Below are 21,115 nucleotides of genomic sequence, written 5' to 3' on the forward strand. Positions count from 1 at the left end.
AGAAAGGACAGGCAGACAACCAAGAGTTTTGCCGTGCCTTAGAGTCTCACCCATTTCAGTCTAAGCTTCTATGCCCTACAATCTTTCTCCGGATTTATTTATTATTTATTTAATCAACTTATCCCCACCAAGAGACGCCCAAGGTGACTTAAAAAACATAAATACAGCGAAACAGTGATATCTGAGGCACCTGGACTGTGGGTCATGAAAGCTTCCTCTGAAATAAACTAATGAGCCTTTAAGATGCTCCAACACTGATGTTTGGTGGCAACAGACTAGTGTAGGTTGAAACAATTTCCTTTTGCCCTCTAGTATTCCAGGAACCAGAACTAAAAAAAAACAAAAAACAGTTCCCTCCATGAATGTGTTGTGCCCCAAAATGGCAGCTTAAAATATGAACAGATTTTAGGGGGGGGGGCTCTCCAGACCCTGTAAATATCTGCCAAAGGGTAGAAGGACCTACATCATCTCACTGAGAGAATACGTGCCAGGTTAAAGGGGATCAACTGAAGTCGAGAGGTCCCTGGGCTGCGTCTCCAGCTAGCTCTGGGCAAGATTTTTGAAACGGCAGACAGCCACTGCTAGCCAGTGTTCACAATTCCCAGCTAGATGGATTTTAAAACACTACTGCCTTTGCAACCCTACCAGGAAACTCGAGTCCTTTTTACGTCAGTAGCACTGTTTTTATTTTTAAAGTTTTATTACAAAAAAGAAATTTCCCAAAATTCTCGGTGTCTTTGTTCACCACCATTTTCCAAGATAGCTGAACTTAACTCTACCAGCTGTGCCTCAATTGTTTCCATTGTTTTGTATATCCCCACCCACTCCTTACCCCCATAGGGAAAAAATAAAACATAATGACCACCAGTACTGTGCCGATCCAAATGGCTGAGCTCTGTTTTTGATAGCGCCTAGTTGATTTAAGGTAAAAAAAAAAAAATCAAGACATTTCTTGAAGGAGTAAACTTGGGGAAGTGGCAGCAGCTTTGCACCGTGAGCTGGGATGCACGGCACAGACAGGTGGGGAGGGGCTGCTACCTCTGGCAGTAGGGGCAGGTTTGATCTCAGCAGAAGTGGAAGCCGAAGAGCAGTGCCTCACTGACGCTCAGAAAGGATGGTTGGCTTCCAGGCCTAGACGAGACCCTGCAACCAATGATGGTTGGCTTCCAGGCCTAGACAAGACGAATGGATCATTCCTCAGACTTGTGTGCACCAAGCCTCTAGTCCTCAGGGCCAGGTCCCTTGAGGGCTGGAAACACTAAATGGGGGAAATGTGGTATTTCACCTGCCAAACACCAAACCAAAGGTTACAAGCTGCCTTGGAGACCAATGTTAATTTTGGAGGGGAGCCCCACCATGGCTGTGCAGCGTGGCTGCAATGATGTCATTGTCATCATTGAGCTCCAGAGCACCGATAAAGAAGCTGTGTGAATATCTATTCCCACCGCACAGCGTACAGGGAAGGCTGTTGTCGGCTCTCCTCACCTTTCAGTTCTGGCTTGCCACACCGCAGAAGGAGGGACAGCTGCTGCAGAAACACCACCTTCATTCCAACACTCAGAACCAGTCGGGGACAGTCCCTTTTACTCTGATGTTTCTCAAGTGTGCAAGGAGGCATTATCTAACCACATAGGATTAATCCACAGGATCCCTCCCTCTAATTTTTGCAGAAGTTTTTTGATTCATAGCTGTCTGGGGCTGCAAGATGGTTCCCTTCTGAGGAAAGAACTAGGATCAGGCTCTCCTTTCGAACAGCACCACTGCAGGTTCTCTGGGCTACTAAGCCATCCAGGGTCTGTGGCGTGCCAGTGAAATGCGACAGGACTACGAACTCCACCATTTGTCACAAAAATACAACCGCCTGCGATTGATGCCATTTCAAAATGAGAAACACAACAGTCACAGCTGAAGCAGCTTTTGGGGCAACACAAAAGGCACTTACTGGTTTTTGCTTTAGAAAAATAAATATTTTAGACATTACACAAGCTGAGGAAGAACTTCTTGGTTATGGAAAATATTACGAAGGGGGGGCACACACACCTTAAGTGGTCCTTCATCCAGTAGTTTATCCATAATGCTGTCCTTTGAACAAACACAAAAGGGGTCACTGGGGAACCAAAAAGGGGACAGGGAACATCATGTCAATGGACGTCTCCGAGTAGGCTCAACAGATCAACGTGCAAAGGCCAGTGCAAATTTCACAGAACTGAACATAGGCGGAGCAGCAAGGAGGGAACGAAACCACTAGTCCCTGAAGTTAAGAGCCGAGGCTGGAAACAGAGTCGCGCAGGGGGGGGGGTCGCTCCCCTCCTGTCCTCGAACTATGTCACAGAAACAGACCGGATGTCACAAAAGGGTCCGTAACGCCCATAAATATCCTTCGACTGCACAGTGAAGTAATATGTGCCGGAGGCGTGTAACTCGCCTAAGGAAATAAACATCGGCAAAGGCAGTGCCTTGATCACTTTCATCCGAGTCCAGGAAAACAGATTCCTGGTGCTGGCGTTCTCCACAAAATAGAACAAATGGATGCTCTCCAGGAGAGCGCACCTGGGGTCCACGTGGCTGACGTCCAACTGGAGGGCCACGCCTTTGGGGTTCAGCAGCTTTACCACGGTGAGCTCCAGCTTCTGCGGCGGCAGGGTGCCTTTGAAGTCGGTTACCATCTCTGGGAGCAGGCGGATCTTTGGCAGTGGAGGCAGGTGGGAACCCTCCCTGGGAACCTAGAAGAAGAGGCACTGCCGTTAGGCAGGTCAAACAGGAAAGGCTGGAGCAACGGCAACAGAACAGAGAACAAACAGCCTTCGCCAGTAAAGAACTTACTGCTCACCTGTCAGGCCAAACCATTTTTGTTGCAGTGTTTCTGGGTGCTACGAATGGCTTTAAGGGCAAAAAGTGCCTCACAGCCCTCATTTGTGTCTACAGCTGAACTTGCCATTATTACTGTGAACCTCCCATTTAATGGACTAACAGGGAGGAGAGAATGTCCATTAATGCTGAAAGTCCATTAAATCTGAATGCATTTATGACACGCGCAGGCCGCAAGTCGGCACATGCGCTAAACATGTGTCTAGCTTTTTACAGCAGCAGACAACAGCCATCTCTTCCTCCTCTGAAACCAGAGTCAGAGAGCAACTTGCTTTAAGAGACCCACTGCGTGCTCACTGACTGGGGTAAGATTCACAATGCTGCCTGGGATTGAACCTGGGCCTTCCTCACATGCAAAGCAGATGCTTTTCCACCAAGCTACTGAATAAGCTGCAACGGTCACACACAATCGCTACCCTTTTCTCACATACACTTGCACGTTGCACGGACACATCAAAGGTCTTCCGCCCCTCTGCCATTTCAGGCTATTTTGGTCCTGTTTCTATTTTTCCTTTTTTGTGCCAGTGTGCGAGTGTCTGCGATCTCACAGAGAATAATACTCCCTTTACTTGAGCATGAAGGCTCTTCTCCAAGAAAGCTGATGCCACAATTAAGCTAACTAGTTTTTTTTTTTAAAAGGAGCCACAAACTAATATAATGGTTCCTGTTGCTGGTCAACAAGCAGCGTTTCAGGAACTCCACGCGGCGTCCCCCGCCCTCTTTGAACCAATCCAGAAACTAAATTTTAAATGAACCCACTCGGAGGTGGGGGTTCCAGCAAGGGCAGCAAGCCAGCCACCATGTGACCTGCAGGGCTTTGCCTCCTCATGATCAATGATCAAGGGAAACCTCCAAAGAGAGAGAAGCTTCTCTCCATACCTCAACCACCGGTGCAACCGGTTCAGGCTCCCCAAACAGGAGCGCATCCTAAGCGCAGCTTCGTTCAGGAAGCTGCTAGGGCAGCACTCTTGACCTGTCTGGTTTCCTGCCTGTCTAGCCAGTGCTTGAGAGCTGGCCACATTGCCTGTGTGCAGCAGCGAGGCCCTCTAGCGGAGAAACAGAGGAAGCACATCCTTTTGTTCTCACCACCTTTCACTGATGCACATGCTATCCATGCATTCCTTCTCTGCCCCGTTATCATTTGAGGACAAAAAACAGTCATGGTCATTATTAGGGCAGATGCTTTGAAAGCCTCTTCTCCAATTCTGGAATATTCTCTTTGGCATGTTTTCATTGTAGTGACATGGCACCTGTCCTTTATGCAGTTAAATCTGAACAACTGGACAACACTGCATCTCTCAAGCTGGTTTCTTGCCAGTATGGGGCCAGACGTCCTTCCCAAACCCGTGGGATGTAGGCCTACAGCCTTGAGAGGTGATGGAAGGGTGGGCGGGAGCGACACTATGTAACAGCATTCAAGGCCACACACGCATTCAAGGCCTGGATCAGAGCTAGACCAGACTGGCATCAGCAGCACCAAGCATCTTTGGCCCCGGGAGCTGCAGGGACACCACAACTGCTGGGCTTGGCACTACCACTTTGTTGTCGTGTGCAATACCTCCTTTGGGGACGGCAACGCTTGCTGGGGAGGGTTCACCTTCGGGGCTTCTGGGGCCGGCTTTGCATTGTTGGAAGCCGTCTTCTCTTCTTCTTTTCCCAACTCATCTAAGAGAGATTAAAAGACGAAACCTGACGCCGACAAAGAACATGAGCACAGCCCAACCGGATCAGACCAGAGGTAGTGCCGCAGACCACAGCAGAAAAATTTGAAATCCAATACACTTCTGGGCCCCGGCACCTTGGATAATGGATGCCCAGCTTGTATTGGGGTTGCTTTTTTATGGGTTTGTTATTTTACGGTCCAGTGTCCTGGACATTTGGTGGGGAACGGAGGCAGATGACTTCATCAGCAATTGTGTGATGATTAGCAACAGATCCACACAGAAAGAGTGAAGCCCCATCAAACCCACCTTACCTTCACTTGGATGAGCGCTGCTTCCTTCCTCAGTTAAGTCAATCACTGGCTCATTCTGCAAGGAAGAGAGAAGAGTTCAAGGAAGATGAATTCTAATAATTACGTTATGTCCCTGGAACAACAAAAAAGGAACCGTCCCTTTTTGGTCACATTCGTAGGGAGCAAAGGGAGAAAGGAGGCAGGAAGGGGGGCCATTTACGTGGGCCAGCTGAGCAAGGAGGCAGGAAGAGGAGCAGGTTGTAGCAGTGGCAGCTATGGGACAGCACTGTTATGCCCCAAGGACTGGAAGGGTCTTTACGAGGCTTTTTCTGGAAGTCCAAGAGGCAGACTGCACATTAAACATTTACAGGTAAAGCCAGGCCCACAGTCTCAAGACTACTGCACAGGACTTCTGGCTTCTTTGAAAACCTTCTACATCAGTGGTTCCCAAAACTTTTAGCACTGGGACCCACTTTCTAAAATGACACACTATTGGGACTCGCCTAGCTCTAGGAGAGGAAAAAAAGCACCTCCTTTTCTGCAGCTGACAATTAGGGAACCTCTAGTAGGCTTACAAGCAGGGCATGCAGGAGACAGCCTTCTTCCGCTGTCATGCAGGAGCCAGAACTCAGCGGTATACTGCCTCTCACTTGGGAGATTCTGCCTGTTTCAAGATTAATGATTGGCAGCAGACAGTCTAAGAATACAAGAGTGGCCCTGCTGGATTAGGCCAAGGTCTAGACCAGGAGTGCCCAAACCCCGGCCCTGGGGCCACTTGTGGCCCTCAAGGCCTCTCAATGCGGCCCTCAGAGAGCTCCCAGTCTCCAATGAGCCTCTGGCCCTCTGGAGATTTGTTGGAGCGATGCAACTGCTCTCAGCATGAGGGCGACTATTTGACCTCTCGCATGAACTGTGGAGGGCTCCCTCCACTGCTTGCTGTTTCACATCTGTGATGCTGCAGCAGCAGCAAAGGAAAGGCCAGCCTTGCTTTGTGCAAGGCCTTTTATAGGCCTTGAGCTATTTCACGACCTTCATTAATTCATATAAGTTCATCTTTAATATATTCATTCATGTAAATATATGTAAATTTATTCAAATTTGAAAGGTAAGTGAATTCTTTTTCCCCCCGGCCCCCAACACAGTGTCAGAGAGAAGATGTGGCCCTCCTGCCAAAAACTTTGGGCACCCCTGGTCTAGACAGCTGCAGCACCCAGTGGCCAATCATGGTCAACCAGGTAGCCCACAGACAGGGCTCGAAGGACAACAACTTCTCCTGCTGTTGCACCTTCTGCAACCAGACGAACTCACTCTGAACATGGAGACTGCATACAACCATCACTGCCAGTAGCCAGTGATAGTCCTCTCATCCTCCGCTGATTTAGCTAATCTTTTTTTTCAAAAGGCAATGCTAGGGGCTGGCGCAGCACGTTGTGTGTGGCAACAAACTCCACAAATGATGGGTCCTGTGAAGAGACATCTTGTTTTGCCTGTCCTGAAACCTTCTGCCAAGCAGGTTCACCAGATGACCCTCCACCTCAGCAAGTTCCAGCGCTATGAGCAAAGAAGAAAAAACTCAGACGAGACCATCAATATTGTGGAAAGACTAACATGCAGAGCCGAGTTCCTTCAGACAACGGGACAGCCCAAAATGTTACAGTCACAGATAATGGAGGTTGAAAAAGTTTGACAACAGACAATCAACATCAACCCTCATTAGGCCAACAAGGGCAGCTGACAGCAGTTCATAATTCAACGCTCAGTACAGCAGAGGGCAAAGGAATTACATCTGGGTCATGCTGGAGCAGATGGATTTGGGGAGGAAGAGAAAAAGGTTTTTGAGAACTGACCTTCCTGCTGTCTGGAGTCTTAGCTGAAGCATCCGCAACAACAGAGGCTCCGTTCTGCTGAACATCTAAAGGGAATGACAAACGTGCAGTTTTAGAACTCTGAAATTCCTTTACCAAATCCCTCTCCTTTTTCCTGAATGGCTGCTGGGAGTAATGCGCCTGCAATTATAACTTTGGCGTAGCTGGCCCCTCTGGTACCTGGAGCAGGTCAGTATGTCACCCCCAAAGCGATGTCACTTCAGGGGGTGACGCCAACCCCCCCCTTTTTAAAAAGAAAAATGAAAGGTAAGAGCCACTTGCCACCCCTTGCTCCTTGGCTTGGTGGGGGGCGATGGTGCCAGGGGGTGGCAAGCAGCCACAGACCATGATCGATCACTGGCTGTTGGAGAAGGGTGCATGCTGGCTGCAGCCATCTTGGCTGTGGCCAGTGTGTCAACCCCTGGATGCGTGACACCCAAGGCGACTGACTCCCCCCACCCCCTCTTAGCTATGGCATTTATAGGCAACAGCAGCGTTGAATGGGCAAACGCTCGTTCTTACTGGCCTGGGAATGAACCAGCCATTTTCCTTGGAAAGGATCAGTAAGGAATCACACCCCACCTTTCAGTCCACCAGAGCTCCTTGCAGAACAGTGACATTCATAATTGCAACTTACTTGCTTGGTTTTTTTTAAATTTTATTTATTTATTTATTCACATCTTTATACCTACCTTAAATAACCCCAAAGCAGCAACATTTCCCAACCATTGCAAACATCAAAATAAAAAAAAAAATACCCAAGCAAGGGAAAACCAGTGAAGTGACAAACGGAAAGAGGACAAAATCCTCATTGCAACCACATCGCAGCCAAGGACTCACCACAACCGACAGCTGCAACAGCAACTATGTCAGAGCTCTTCTGCAAGAATCAGGCCTGAACCTGGCACCTGAGTCCCAAACAGTGTTTGGGACTGTTGGGGAAGTGATGGGACGGTTTCATCAGCACAGCTGCCTTGGAGTCCCCGCTCCTGGTAGCCAGCAGCTGAATTTTGTTGGGCAAAGGCCCTTGGAGTAGTGCCCCAGTGATGAGAGGGTTCCTTTAGGCAGCCTGGAAGAGTAGCCAGCCAACAGGGTACGTTCCAACCAGGAAGGAAACAAGGAGGCTGAGAAAAAGAGGTGCCCCAAGACTGCCCACCCAGTTCTACAGCGGAGGAAGGATGCAAGCCATTACTGGGACTGACCACTCATTTCAACCATGCTGGACCAACTTTGAGATCAATCGGCCTTCAGTTCACTAGGAGCCGGGACTCCACACAAACTATGACTTGCACTACAGGGTCCCGCTTCGGGAGCTTGGCAGGTGAGGGAGCCATTGCTACCCCTCTGGTCTTTTTGCCCAGGGACAGCTAATCAGCATGCACTGCTAGGGTGCTGTCTGGTCCCTTCTTTCTTTCCAGGTCAAGGGGAGAGCAGAGCGGCAACTGTGAGCACTCCATTTGGAAAGGTGGAGGAAGTGGGACAACCAAGGCTGAGAGCCAAAGGAGTGCCACAGCAGGGAACAGCAGAGGCTATGGGGGGGGGACACAAGCCGAGGCCTGGAGGCCACTTTGACCTCATCATGGACCCAAAGCCTTGGCTGCTGTCCCAACTGCACAGGCTTGAGCCTCAACACAAAGCAGTCCTGCAACCAACCTAGAGCCATGCTCTCCACATTCCCAGGTCCCAACTCCCCTGCCGAAGACCTTGATCTAGCCTGAACTCTTGAAGCCCCAGACCAGCCCCAGATACCCCCACCACCTCCCACAGACCATTGCTGCAGACACAGCATTAGTAAAGAATGGAAGCCTCAGCTGAGTCCCGTTAACAAAGATGGGCCAATCTGCCCATGCTGGTTTGCTCACCAAACACCTTTAGACATCCTCCAGTTATATGCTTGTATTGAAAAAGACAGAAAGGTGAAGAAAAGTACAGCTGTGAGAGGTACGTGCATGTTTCACAGAGTGCAGCCTGTTAAAATACGTCACAGCAAATGGGAGCTCTCTGTACCTGGGGCTTTGGCGGTCGGCACACCTGGGTGGTGTTTCTCAGCATCAAGGCATATGACGTCTTCAGAGCTGAGGAAACAAGCGTTGAAACAGGAATGACTGAGGGAGTCTACCAGGGATATGCCAATCCACCATGACAAGATTCAAGTCAAGTTCCAAGTTCCTGCTCCCTTTGACTCAATTTGTGCACAACAGGTGGCTTTCAGGACCTTGTCAGAGCATTTTTGGGACTCTATTTTACTAGTCAGAGTCTTTTTGATAAATGAGTTAGGCTCTATGGAAGAAAACAAAGCTGATGCCGGGGAGTGACTGTGTACTGGTGGTCTTGTTTAACACTCCCCTGATGACCCCACCCCATCGGTAAACAAAAGCTCTGCTGTTATTCAAGTGAGTGCAGCAGTGCAGAAAGCACTGTGTTTCAGAGTCTCCACTTGTTCCCAAGAAAAACTCCGAGTCCCCAGTCACTCCTGGTTTCAGAACATGCCTGTCTCAAGTCTGCAGGAGTTTGGTAAACGTGTATTTGGAAACTCGAGTCCAAGTCTTATGAATCGAGTCACCCACCCCGTCATCTACCCACAAAGGAGCCAGCTCACACCACAGCCCTCTGTGTCTCACTGGCACTAATACCTCCCACCCTTATCACTTGTTCTGCACCAGATGGAAATTGCCATGACATTCAGGACATGCTTATTTCAGGCACGAGGAACTAGGGTGTGAAAACATCTGGCCATTCAATGCAGAGGCAGAATAGACAGCAATCCCAGCTACCCACGAGAGCCAGCCACATGGAGGGACTTGCTTTGGAGGAGATATGCTCACAACTCAGCATGCAGGGAAGTGAGCATATCTCCTCCTAGGCAAGTCCCTCCAGGGAGTCTCCACCTCCCTGCGCCACTGAACAAACACACATTCAGATGTCACTGTATGCAAGGGACACTGAATTCAGAGCACACGTGAGCTTCCTTTTTGTGGTCTGGCCTGGAAGCAGCACCACCCAGGCCAAACCGCTTCGCCTCCTACCTTTCGGCCACTTGAGGAGAGGCCCTGCTTGAGGTGAGACTTTCAGTGGCACGAGGCGAGTCTTTGCCACCAGCCGAAGTCGTGTTTGGCGAGGGCACCGACTGGTTGTTGGTAAGGTTGGGAAGAGACCTGCGGCAATTCAGGATCATGTTGGAGGATTCTGATCCCGGAAGCTTAGTCTGGGGCGGGAGAAAAACACACACACACACACACACACACACACACACACACACACACACACACACACACACCAGCTGTCAACAGTGCCAAAGACCACTAGCACCAACCTCCCTGATAGTCAAAGGAGATCCTTTGTCATTCACCCCCCCCCCCAGCATTTATTTTCAGGTCATCATTCTTCATTTCATGTCATGACTATTATGTAGAGTAAGTTTGTCCTATGGGCCCGGGATATCAAAAGACCTATCTAGGCCTCTGAGGGTGTGCCTTCCTCTCCTTGTGGGCTGCCCAGTGGGGCAGCTGTTGGACACTGGGGGAAAAGAGACTGCAGGGCTCTTCTTATGCAACTAACAACACCGCAGTTCTCTTCTTTCTGCACCATCAGCACTACAGTGCTGGGGCACACTAAACATTACCTTTTTGGACAGTTCTGCCTTCTGGGCTGCAAACACTGCATTCACACGTCTATCCAACCTGGATATTCTTTTCTGCAAGAGGGAAAAAAAAAACAGGTTTTAGTAAGAACACGAAGGGTCTTGGCAATAACAGCAGCAACATTCACTGCACTGGACAGGCAGACCCCCAAGCCTGGGATATTTTGTCCAGATCTATAGGTGCAAGTCAGCTGCCTGACTGTTGTCTCTTTCGTCCCCTGATTAACCTCCTTCCTCCCTTGCGCTGAATCTGCGAGCAAACTTATAACCAGTGACATTCTTTTATTGCAGGAGGGATCGCTTTCCAGTGATAATTCCCAGGCGGCAAATGGGCTGCTACACTTTGAACGATCTTCAAGGGCACTCTCATGGACAGCACACGAATCTGTGGTATGAAGTAACCTTCGTGCCCCCAAATTAAAATGTCACATTTTCCTACTTTTTCTAGTACTTGACACACCTTAGATCTTGTGTGAACCAAGTTTCAGCCTTTTGTCTGGCCAAGAACTCCCTAACTGCACATCTTGCTTTCCAAGTTCAGCTTTCTGGGTACCCTGGAATGACTGTAAAGGTTTGGGAAGGGGGGGGAACACAGTCCCTGAATTCCACTTCTAGGGCTGAGTCTAACAAGTGTCTTACACACATAAGGTCTCTAGCAGCCTCAGGTGTACAGGACACCGATTAATAATTTATTAATTACTATTAAGAAATAAGATTATTATTTATCTCTTTTGGGGGAGGCCCAGTGGGTTACGATAGACTGTCTTAAAAAGCGAGTCCTAGTGCAAAAAGGTTTGGGAAGCACTGGTTTAAAGTATCAATATGGACCATTTGTTTTTTTTAAAGAAAACACTTTTTTCCCTACAACTTTTTGGGCGGTGGCAGCCTTTGGGGTGATAAATACGACTCTTACAAATGTAACAAATAAACACAGGTGCATGTCTACAGGTGCACAACAGAGAAACTGCAGGCTAGGATAGCATTACGGCTCCGGCAGGAGCCTATCTACCTGCAAGCACACTTCACCCACAATTCTGAAGCAAAACCCAGTCTTACTACAATTTTAATAGTGATCTCTTCATGCTTCCGAAGGCATTGAGTGCGGTCAATTCTTTCTTTCAGGCACTGAACGTTATGGTCCAAGTCTCCCGTTGCAGCATCCAGATGACCCTGAATAAAAGACTTGACCTGGGACAGAAGAACAGAACAACATCACGTTCCTTAAATCCAGAAACTCACAATTTGTATTTGAAGATAGCGCAGCAAGTGCTTTAAAGTAGTCATCCCCCCCACACAGGGGAGCCCATGAGAGAAACCTTCCAAGAGAAATTTTCTTTTTCGTTTCAAGCAAAATGGCTTCCTCGAAGTCTTCTGCACTGAATGCACCATGAGTCTGCCTTTTGCTTTTTACATTTCTTCAGTTGCTTTCACAGCTCTTACATTAATGGTGCTGCTTTTCAGGGCAATACAATCTCTTTTATTACTTTTTAAAAACCATTTCCACCCATGGAGACCCTTTTGTCATTCCTTGGGCTGCTCACTAAAAGCTGAAGTGCTCTGTGCAGCCAACTAGCACATGGACAAGAATCTAGACTGCACAACCCATGCCATGTGCACTAGAGCTGGGTTTGGCACCTGGGTCACCTTTTGGGGTCTGGGCTGCAGGCTTTTGCATGAGCAGATCCTCTCACACTGACACTGCCTCGCGCTCACATGTCAACAGTGGATGCACACAGCCATTCCCCTTCACTGAAATAAACAGGCACATCCTTGTGCAGGGCACCAATGGGGAAAAGAAATTGACATCCTCAGCTAAGCAGGGAGACTTTGTGTGAAGAGAATGGAAATTAGGAAATGTAAGATAGATGAACATCTGAAGAAGGTTGGAATTAACATCTGAAGGAGGTTGTGTTATGTAGATTTAGAGGTGTCCCTGGCCTGGGGACTTCTGGCTCTAGAGGCCAGAGTCTGAATTAATTGCTAGGGGCATAGTTAAATGCCCAGAGAAACATCAAAGCTGGAAGTTTGGCCTGCCTTATATCCCTTGGCCTTGGTGTCAGTGAAGAACTTCAGAGATGGGGAGGATTGGATACAGCTGGGTAGGTGGGAGTTAAGGTTTAACCAAGTCTGGGAGGCCTCTAGTTTTTTTTTTAATAACAGGTAATGGGACGAAGAACATTTTTCTAACTGAACACCTGGACTGGCACCAAGGTAGAGACTGCATCTTCCTATTTTTTTTTGTATCAAATGGAGTTATAAAGAGAGGGAACAGAGTAGCCAATTTGCACTTTTTGCCATGCCTGCTTCCCCAGGAAAGATGCTGCAAGTCAGCTCTCCCCAGGAACTCCAGGCTTGCTGCTAAACGTATAGATGGATCTACTTAATACGCCTTTTGTCCTTCTGAGGACTGGAGTTCTTGCTTTATTCTTCTTAATAAACTATTTTAAACTCCTGTTTGCACTGGAGAGGTTGCTTGGATAACAAGAACAGGCAAACCTAGCTAGATTCATTGCCTAGAACCTTGGACACATTACCAACAGTGGAGTTTAAGAAGGAATGTCTCTGCTGTCTTCTCTGGGCTGAGAAATGGAGCATCTCAATCAGGGAAGTAGTGATGGCTGCCAACTGGTGTAGGAATAAGTTCTATAGGGAGATGGAAGGGTTGTGGGGAAATTTTTGAGTGCAGACTCCAGGAAGGCACAGGACATAAAGAAGAGGAGCTGGAGGTTCAAATGTGGTTGGCAGATACAGCGTAACCTTGGTATCTGTGGATTTGACTTACCCCAGATGCTGTGGATACCACTGGGGAGGGGAAGCAAATTCCAGTTTGCTCATCAAACCAGAAGTGGCTGGGAATTCGCATATCTGCAGATTCTTGCATCCGCAAGGGGTCCTGGAACACATTCCCCATGGATAAAAAGGGTAGACTGTATACCCAACTCAAAGGTTAAGACCAGAAAAAGTGAAGTCCCCAGAACTGATTTGGAAGACGTCTCTCTGCCTCTTTGAGGAAGCTAGCTGCACTGAAATCCTCTCCCACTTGACCACTCCTCGGGGATTTTAGCAAATGAATTGCCTCCAGGTCAACAAGGCAGGAACAGTGCAACAAGACAGCAAACAAGACAAGGGTCAATGGGGCAGGGCTTGTTTAGTATTTCAGACTGGTAGTTCACTACTGGGGAGACTCATCTTGAGACTTCAGAATGGAGCAGGCCAGAAATTCAAAGAATGAACCATGCACACAGCTAGAACCAACAGACCCAAGACAGACCCAATCAGTGCACAGTTCAGGGAAGGAGCTACAATCGCATGCTTGCAGGCAGGTCTCAGGCGCAATCCCTGACAGCTCCTCCAGTTCAGAGGCTATTCATTCATTTCAAGGTATTTACATCCCACCTGTCCCTCCCTTTGAGAGGTCACCAGAGTGGCTCCATACAGCAATTAATAAGAAAACCAATCTTACACTAATAAAAAAAAGACAACACAAGTGTCAGGGCCCCTCCCAGATGCCCTGACCCTCGACTTACCCTGGAGCAGGCACCCCATGCGCAGGGTGAGGAGGCTTCCCTGCCCTTGAAGGCAGCAAAGCAGGTTGGCTCACCCCAACCAGCCAGAGGGGGCTGGCAGGGCAAACAAGGAACACTGCAGGAAACAAGCCAGGAACAGGAAAGGCCTTTTCTGCCCCACCTGGAGGAAGGGGAGGGGCCAAAGGGGGCGGGCCTGCTCCATAAAACAGGGAGGCCAGGGATGAGAGGCAGTCAGTGCGAAGCAGGGAGCTGTGAGGTCAACAGCTCCTAGGCCAGGTTTGGCAGCTCTGCTAGGGAGGAGGACAAGGGTGCTGGAACCCCCTTCAGCCAATCTGAGGCCTCCCTGGGGGTGGAACAAGCCTGCTCCAGGCCCCTCCAGGGCAGGGACCCTACAACAAGATAACATTGTACTGATTTTGTGATGTCATCAGGCAGCAGGGAACAAAAACACAAACAAAGCAATAGCTCCAAAAGCTAAAAGAAAATAAATGGGGTTTTCTTAGCTGCCATCAAAATATAGGAAACATTAGGTAGTAAGGCAAGGAAAAATTTCTGCCTAAGGGATGCTCCCAGACCAAGAAGGCAATAGCAGCTGATGTGCCTACTGGCCTGAGCTGGCAGGGAAGGCATCCAGGAAGCCTAAGGTGGCAGAAGGGTCTCTAGTTTCCATCACAATAGCACTGCATTTACCTGTAGACTTTTCCAGCCCTAGGAGGGCTTGAAGCCAGCTATTGAAAACAAAAACAGCAGTTGTTAAAGGTATAGTCAAGAGAAACAACTCACACCACAGAGAGAGAGAGAGAGAGAGAGAGAGAGAGAGAGAGATGGGATGTCCCATGGCAGAAGATGCAGCCACTTAGCCGACACTAAACAGGCCCAGATCTGACCAATGTCTGGACGGGTGACCATCTGGGCATCTGATACACACTGCCTGGAACTCCTATGATGGCAGGATGAAGACATGTTGCTGTTTATTTTATATTTCAGCTCTGAACCTCTGGAGAGTAGCACCACCCACGTGTCTATGATCATTTGACCTGCAAGGATATGACCACCGGAGACCCTGTCGAATGCTCTGCTGAAGCCCAGGTCTGTGTCGTCCGCAACACTCCCATGGCCCATTCCAGCAGCCAGAGGCGTATCTTGGGTGTGGTGAGACAGGGCAGGTGCCCTGGACGCCACAGGAAGGCACCAGGCACTTACTGGGTAGCAGGCAGCAGCAGCAGTGCCCCCCATTCACTGTGCTCCAGGTGGTCCCCGGCCTCTCTGAGAGGAAATGGATGATGTGCTCAGAGGCAGCAGTGGGAAGATCCTGGGATGGAGCCCTTCAGCCAGAACCGCCCACCACGTTGCACCATTGTACATCTCCGGTTTGGGAAAGCAAACCAGATCGCCTTACCTCTCCCAGTCCGTTCTGCCAGCGCTCTGGGCTTGCATTGCCATTCTCACCAGCTCCATCCGAGGTTTTCGGTCGTTTACCAGGGGTACCTTTGTTACTTTCCAACAGTCTCCTTTTTCTTGGAGCCTTGTCTTTAAGAAAAAGACGGAAGAGGTTCTCCAGGAGGATTTGGAAAACTGAAGCAGCATTAAGTGAAGTGGGATGAATGTCGAAATAAGGCTGCCCCTCTAGCTTTAGGGGAAGTCCGAGTTTTTCCTAAGGCTGCACTCAAGTCTTTGCTGGGGCAAACACTGGGATGGGAGAGCTGAAAGTTGTCACTACCAAAAAAGGAAATCTGGGCTTCTAAACACAACATTGGTGCTGACGTTTTGGTGCTGGTGGAGCTCCAGCCCAACCTCTGTCCACCCTACCAGGAGATGTTGCCAGAGATGGATCAAGGGACATTCAGCATGCCCAGAGGGGTCCCACTGCATAGTCCTGATAGGAGGGGCAAAGTCTGGAGTGCCAGACACTGCCCTGCAGCCAGTGCTGTGCTAAGATAGGGAACTTTTTTTAAAAAACCTTTTTAAAGCTGATTTCACTATCTGCAGATTTTGGCATCTGGGGGTGGTGGGGGTGGAGGGGTGTCTGGGAACAGAACCCTGTGGATGCCAAGAGCCCACTACAATTTAAAAAAACCCACCAGCAGCAGGCTTACCAGGCAGTACTGAATAAACTGTTGCTTCTTCTTGAGAGTGGGATACCACACGACTTTCCCGTTCTGATACCACAGGGGTTGGGTTACCAAGGGGAGGTTCTTCTCTGTCCTGTTCTTGATGAGAATGGGATGCCACATGACTTTCCTGTTCCGATATCACACGATTTGGTCCACCAAGCAGTGGTTCTTTCCTGTCCTGTCCTTTAGCGTGGTTTGCCGCACCAGCTGCAGGAGACTTCGGCTCTTTGGAACGATCCGAAAGGTGGCTCGTCAGCACCACATCTAAGTGCACCTCCACCGGTTTAGACAACGGACAACAAGACTCCTTCTCGTACCACTGGCACAGGATATCCTGCAAAGCCCCGGCATTCAAAAACTCTTCCGTATCTGAGTTCGTATCAGAGGGGTTCCTTGGAAGCTGTCTGCCTGCTACTTGGGGGCTGCCACCACAAACGTCGACTGTGGAACCGACAACTGACTCGGTCCCAGGTCTGTGTGATGCAGGAGGGGGCGACAGCAGGATGTTCTGTCCTTGCAGGGAACTGCAATTCAAACCGTTGGTGTCCACCCCTGCTAAGCGATCAGGACTCTCCCTGCTGGAGCTGCCACTCCCAGTCCTTTCCAGTTTGCGGATGCGCTTCAACATCTCCACCTGCTTTCGGCAACTTGGGGTCATGGTCTTCCTCGCGAAAAGGGGCTTTCTGATATTCATGTTTGAATCCATTTCTGACCCCTCTAAAATTAAAAACACAACACCTGATTTCAAAGCAACCACTGACAATAATTTCATTTTATTTACTGCAGAGAGCCTGTGGCACCTTTCGACACTCAAGGAGGTCTAACAGGAAAAAGCATACCAGTCTGACACACAAGGTCAAAAGCAGAGTCACCGAACTACTCAGATACTTGCATTATTGTTATGGGTATTGCTGGGAAGTGTCAAAGAACCCTTTCTGCCAAGCCAGGACATTAGCCAAGCTTGGGGGCGGGGGGGGGGGGCTTCTCTGAAACACAGACTGGGCTGTCTCCCTCCCCAACCGCACTCTTATCAGCCACAAGGCTGTTTCCGACAGCAAGAGAGGCTGGAGACCTGCTTACACTAGCTCCTTCTCCAGTCCTGTCCTACAAGCTGGCAGATTACATCAGGAATCCAGCAGCTGGTAGGAAAGAGATAAGGAGGCCCTTTTCCCTCCATGTCTGCTTCAACCTCTCCTCCTTTCCCTCTCTGGGAAGGCCTGAAGGTGTCTGCTTCCATTCATTTTAACAGTTCTTCAAAGCACGTTTTAGGGAAACAAGCCCTTGTTAAAAAACAAACTCATTCAGCCTAAAAACACAGGAGGAAAAGTCTATCACAGGTTATGAGCCATAGTGACCACATGCAGGCCCTGGGTTCTAGAGGTAGCTCTCTCTGGCATGCCACGTGCAAGGGAGTGGCACCAGGATGAGGGAATCTGGATGCCTTGTGTGCTCCAGGAGGCACTTTGAGATCTAGGCTGCTGCAACCGGAGGGTCCCCTTGACTTGATCCAGCTGGGCTGATGTTCTTACAAGACTTTTCCTGTTTCAGTCTGAGAGCTGAAAGCTCCCCACCCTCCATGCTTCCCATGCATTACCATTTGGTGGACCCCAACCACAGTCTGTGCCTGCTCGCTGCTCCTGACCCCGCTCCACTTTCCTAGATCACTTGCAACATTTCCTAGAGGACGAGCGTGATGTTGTGGTCAAGCTGCTGGATTGGGCGCTGGGGCTTGCAGTGGCAACCATGGACCAGCTGTTCTCAGACTCATCTCCCTTACTGGGTTGTTCTGAAGATCAAAGGGCAACTTGGGTGCAAGATCCCAAGCTCCTTGGAGGAGGAACAGAATACAAGAGAACTATGTGGTGCCATCTCTCCCCCCCCCCAGCTTCTTCCAAACCCACTTTTTGCAGGCCTTTGGGCTTCAGCCCCCAGTCTTCAAATGCTAAACAGTCCACAACTGCATTTTCTCACCTTCATCCCATACTGCATTTCACCTTGTCTCTACTCTCTCTGTATAAGCACCCCCAAACTCACCCCAAAAACTAATTTAGGGCACAATCCCATAGTCCAGAGGTTCTCAATCTTCCCCCCACTGCAACCCACCTATTCTACAGCAGAGAGTGCTGCAATCCACATCTCTTCGGTGCTGGGTCTCCACAGGCCTCAGGAGGCCTCTGCAGGCCCCCTGAAGCAACCAGAAGTGTCTTTCACAAACCTGGAAGTAAACCGAAAGTGACCTTCTGGCTGCTTCTGGAGGCCTGCAGATCACAGAGTATGATCTGTCGCTGTGGAGGGAAGGGCTTATCTTCCAAATGCTCTGTGCCGGAACAATTTGCCACCACTTCCTGTTTACAAGGACAGATAACTCCTTTCATTTATGCTGTCTTCCATGCTACTCAGACTGCTGCTGGTGGTGTTTGCAAGTATTACAACTGTTCGGAAAACATCTGGATTTAGGAGTAAGCCTCAAGCTTGTGGACAACACTCCGTTATTCCAAATGGTTAAACCAAAGCAGATCATCTCTCCCAACTGGGCTGGCAGGCACCCCACACAGCCTCTAGGTCTCTCCTTGTGGGAATTCCGGTTGCAAAAATCCAGACCACAGAACCCTCCTGTTCACTGTGGCACATTCAAGTCAAGTCAACCTTTATTAGGCATAAACATTTGGAAGGTGAAGACTCTGTACGGAAACCATAGAGAGAATATAAACCTAAGTAGTACACAAATATATGTATATGTGCACACCTATGTGTACACACAGATACAAACGTACAATACATTTTACATACAAACATGTATTATTTAAAAACAAAACAATCAGTTACTCTGCAGATATTGCCACAGATGTAATGTACTTAGTGATTACTTGCTACAGAAAGCTTGGCTCGATTCAAATTACTCAAATTTAGGAACTGTGCGACTGAGAGGGTTGTATGCTCTACTTCACCTGCTAGAAGGAATTGAATTATAGCTTTCTCAGAATGCCCTGTTTTAGCATAGAGCAAGGGAGAGAGAAATTGCTGTCTTAGTGCTTGACATCTGGGACAGTGCAACATAATGTGTGTGGATGATTCTACTTCACCTAAATTGCAGCTACATAAACGATATTCCCAGGAGGCGTTTCTAAATCTGCCATGTAAGTCATTAGAGGGGGTCACGTTACAACGTGGCATGGTGAACTGCTCAGTCATTGATCGGCGCCAAGTCAAGTACCCCATCCCCTCTGTTACCCAAGAACCACTGTGCCAGAAGGCACCGAGACTGGAAGCCCCATCTCTTATTTTTCTGAAAGTTTTAAATTGTATTTTATATAGTATCTCCATTATTTTACTGTCCACATTTGATGTGTTTTAATAGTTTATTGTAAGTTGCTTTGGTTACCCTTTTGGGAGAAAAATCAGGACAGAAACTGAAAAAAACAAACAAGTGTATTCAAGACCATCACTAATTTATAGGCCCTTCCCATAATATGGCTCCTATAGAAACCAGCACTGGCCTGAGAGTTTTATTATTGTATCATATTCTTTAAAAGGTTGTAAGGCTGCCTTGGAGATCTCTTCAGATATAGAAAAATGGGATATAAATACCTGGACAAAAAAAAGGAACTCACTCCAGGCAGTCTGCAGTTCTGGGTGCCAATTTGGGGTCTTTCCAGGACCCCAGGCTATTCCAGATTCTAGCACTGCCCAGTTCTGCCCTTTAAGAATAGTTTTTGTCCTAGTTCTATATTGCACATTGTGTTTTTTTGCTGTTAGCCATCTTGGACAGTTTCAGAAGAGGCCAGGCAGAAAGCCAATAAAATAAACACATTTCACCTGGAGCAGTTACCTAAACATGGTCAGCTTTGGCTGGATAGGACCCTTTGATTGCAAGTTCCTTGAGGCGGGGATTCCTTTTATTCTTATGCTTCAAGCTGCATCCTGACCACAAAGCTGTATGAACTGGCGCAATCCTAGGCATACCTATGTAAAAAATACATCCCGCTGAGAACAGTGGGACTCACTCCTAGGTTAGCATGTATAGGACGGCAGCCTTGATACATCATGGTTAAAGACATTTGATACTCCCATGTTTTTACAGGCCGCTGAAGAGGGAAGTGAGAATGATTCCAAGGATGCAAGAAGCACTCTGATCAAGCACAACGAAGGTTGAAACACGACTGGACAGCTGCTCAGCCCCACTGAGTGCTCTCCAGCCACCTCCAGTGGGGCCGAGTGAGCACTGTCACTCATTATCCCAGAACCACTGACTGAAGAGCACAGCTCTAGAAGAACTCCCCTCCACAACAACTTCCAGAAGGGAAGTAGCCCTGTCGATCTCTGGCTGAAAAAGCAACTGAGAGTTCAAGCACATTCAGGTGTATCTCCCCCCCCCCCCATGATGGATTTCCATTCAATGGCTCTTTAGCTGGCAATGAAGGAGAGCTGCCCCCTCACTAGCCAAGTCACAAAACTTCCTCCCACTGGCCCATCTTGGTAAGATGCAACAGCAACAACCATGGATCAGATTACCAGTTGCTGCCTGGCCTGCACTTACACCAGATAATGTTAAAAAAAAAACAGGCGGAACGAGGAGCAACACCCAGGACATTCCAGAGAACATCACTGGCCAGCCAGTCCAACAATACAACTCACGTGACTGCAAGATTGAGGCTCAAATGCACATTTGGGTTTGCTGGAAAACATAACAGAGCTTACACACAGCTGAGAAACCACAAGCCAGCAATCACAAGGAAGCTCAAACAAGCTGTGGGAGAACATGTCCACGCTGAGCACTGCAGTCTCTCTGACCATCTGGATAAGACTATTAAAGTCATACGGCGCAAGAAGTGGTGTTCTGGGTCTCCAGATTTATGAGCCAGACACCTGAGGACCTTAATCCAGAAGTTGCCCACAAAGTTCTCTCCTGAGGCACCTTCCACACCCAACACCCTGAAAATTCGGTGCTGGGCACCTCAGCTCCCAGCCTTCACCCAAGTCACCAGCTGTGTTACTGAAGGAGACACTTGCCATAACAGCAGTGCACAAGGTTTAACGTCTTCCCCTGCTGTGTGAGCATTCGCTTGCTTACACGCATGCAAAATAATTCAGTGTCTGGCTGCATTGTTCAGGGATTCAGACCATACCTGTTTATTTGCTTTCAACAC

At 48.7% G+C, this 21,115-nt stretch overlaps 1 protein-coding gene across 1 annotated transcript; it reads right to left on the reverse strand.

Moving 5' to 3' along the window:
- Positions 1-829: 829 nt before the first annotated feature.
- On the reverse strand, positions 830-18,206 carry ATF7IP2 (activating transcription factor 7 interacting protein 2). The gene is made up of 11 exons (XM_066640916.1): positions 18,072-18,206; positions 15,951-16,685; positions 15,254-15,384; positions 11,384-11,515; positions 10,310-10,381; positions 9,714-9,892; positions 8,695-8,762; positions 6,670-6,734; positions 4,844-4,898; positions 4,427-4,533; positions 830-2,723 (listed from the first exon to the last, which is right to left on the reverse strand). Exons 2-11 carry the CDS (start codon positions 16,672-16,674, stop codon positions 2,322-2,324), a joined length of 1,935 nt encoding a protein of 644 aa, XP_066497013.1. The 5' UTR covers positions 16,675-16,685; positions 18,072-18,206; the 3' UTR covers positions 830-2,321.
- Positions 18,207-21,115: the final 2,909 nt, after the last annotated feature.

This window comes from Tiliqua scincoides, chromosome 13, assembly GCF_035046505.1.
Source record: "Tiliqua scincoides isolate rTilSci1 chromosome 13, rTilSci1.hap2, whole genome shotgun sequence".
Taxonomy (NCBI): Eukaryota; Metazoa; Chordata; class Lepidosauria; order Squamata; family Scincidae; genus Tiliqua; species Tiliqua scincoides.

Bases quoted from the DNA above. Each gene is read 5' to 3' on its own strand.
- ATF7IP2 (XM_066640916.1), bottom strand. From the start codon at position 16,674: ATGGATTCAAACATGAATATCAGAAAGCCCCTTTTCGCGAGGAAGACC. The intron at 9,893-10,309 runs GTAATGTTTAGT...CTCCCGCCCCAG, and splicing joins AGGCAGAACTGTCCAAAAAG to ACTAAGCTTCCGGGATCAGA. The intron at 4,899-6,669 runs GTCAGTTCTCAA...TCTTCCTTGCAG, and splicing joins AGACTCCAGACAGCAGGAAG to AATGAGCCAGTGATTGACTT.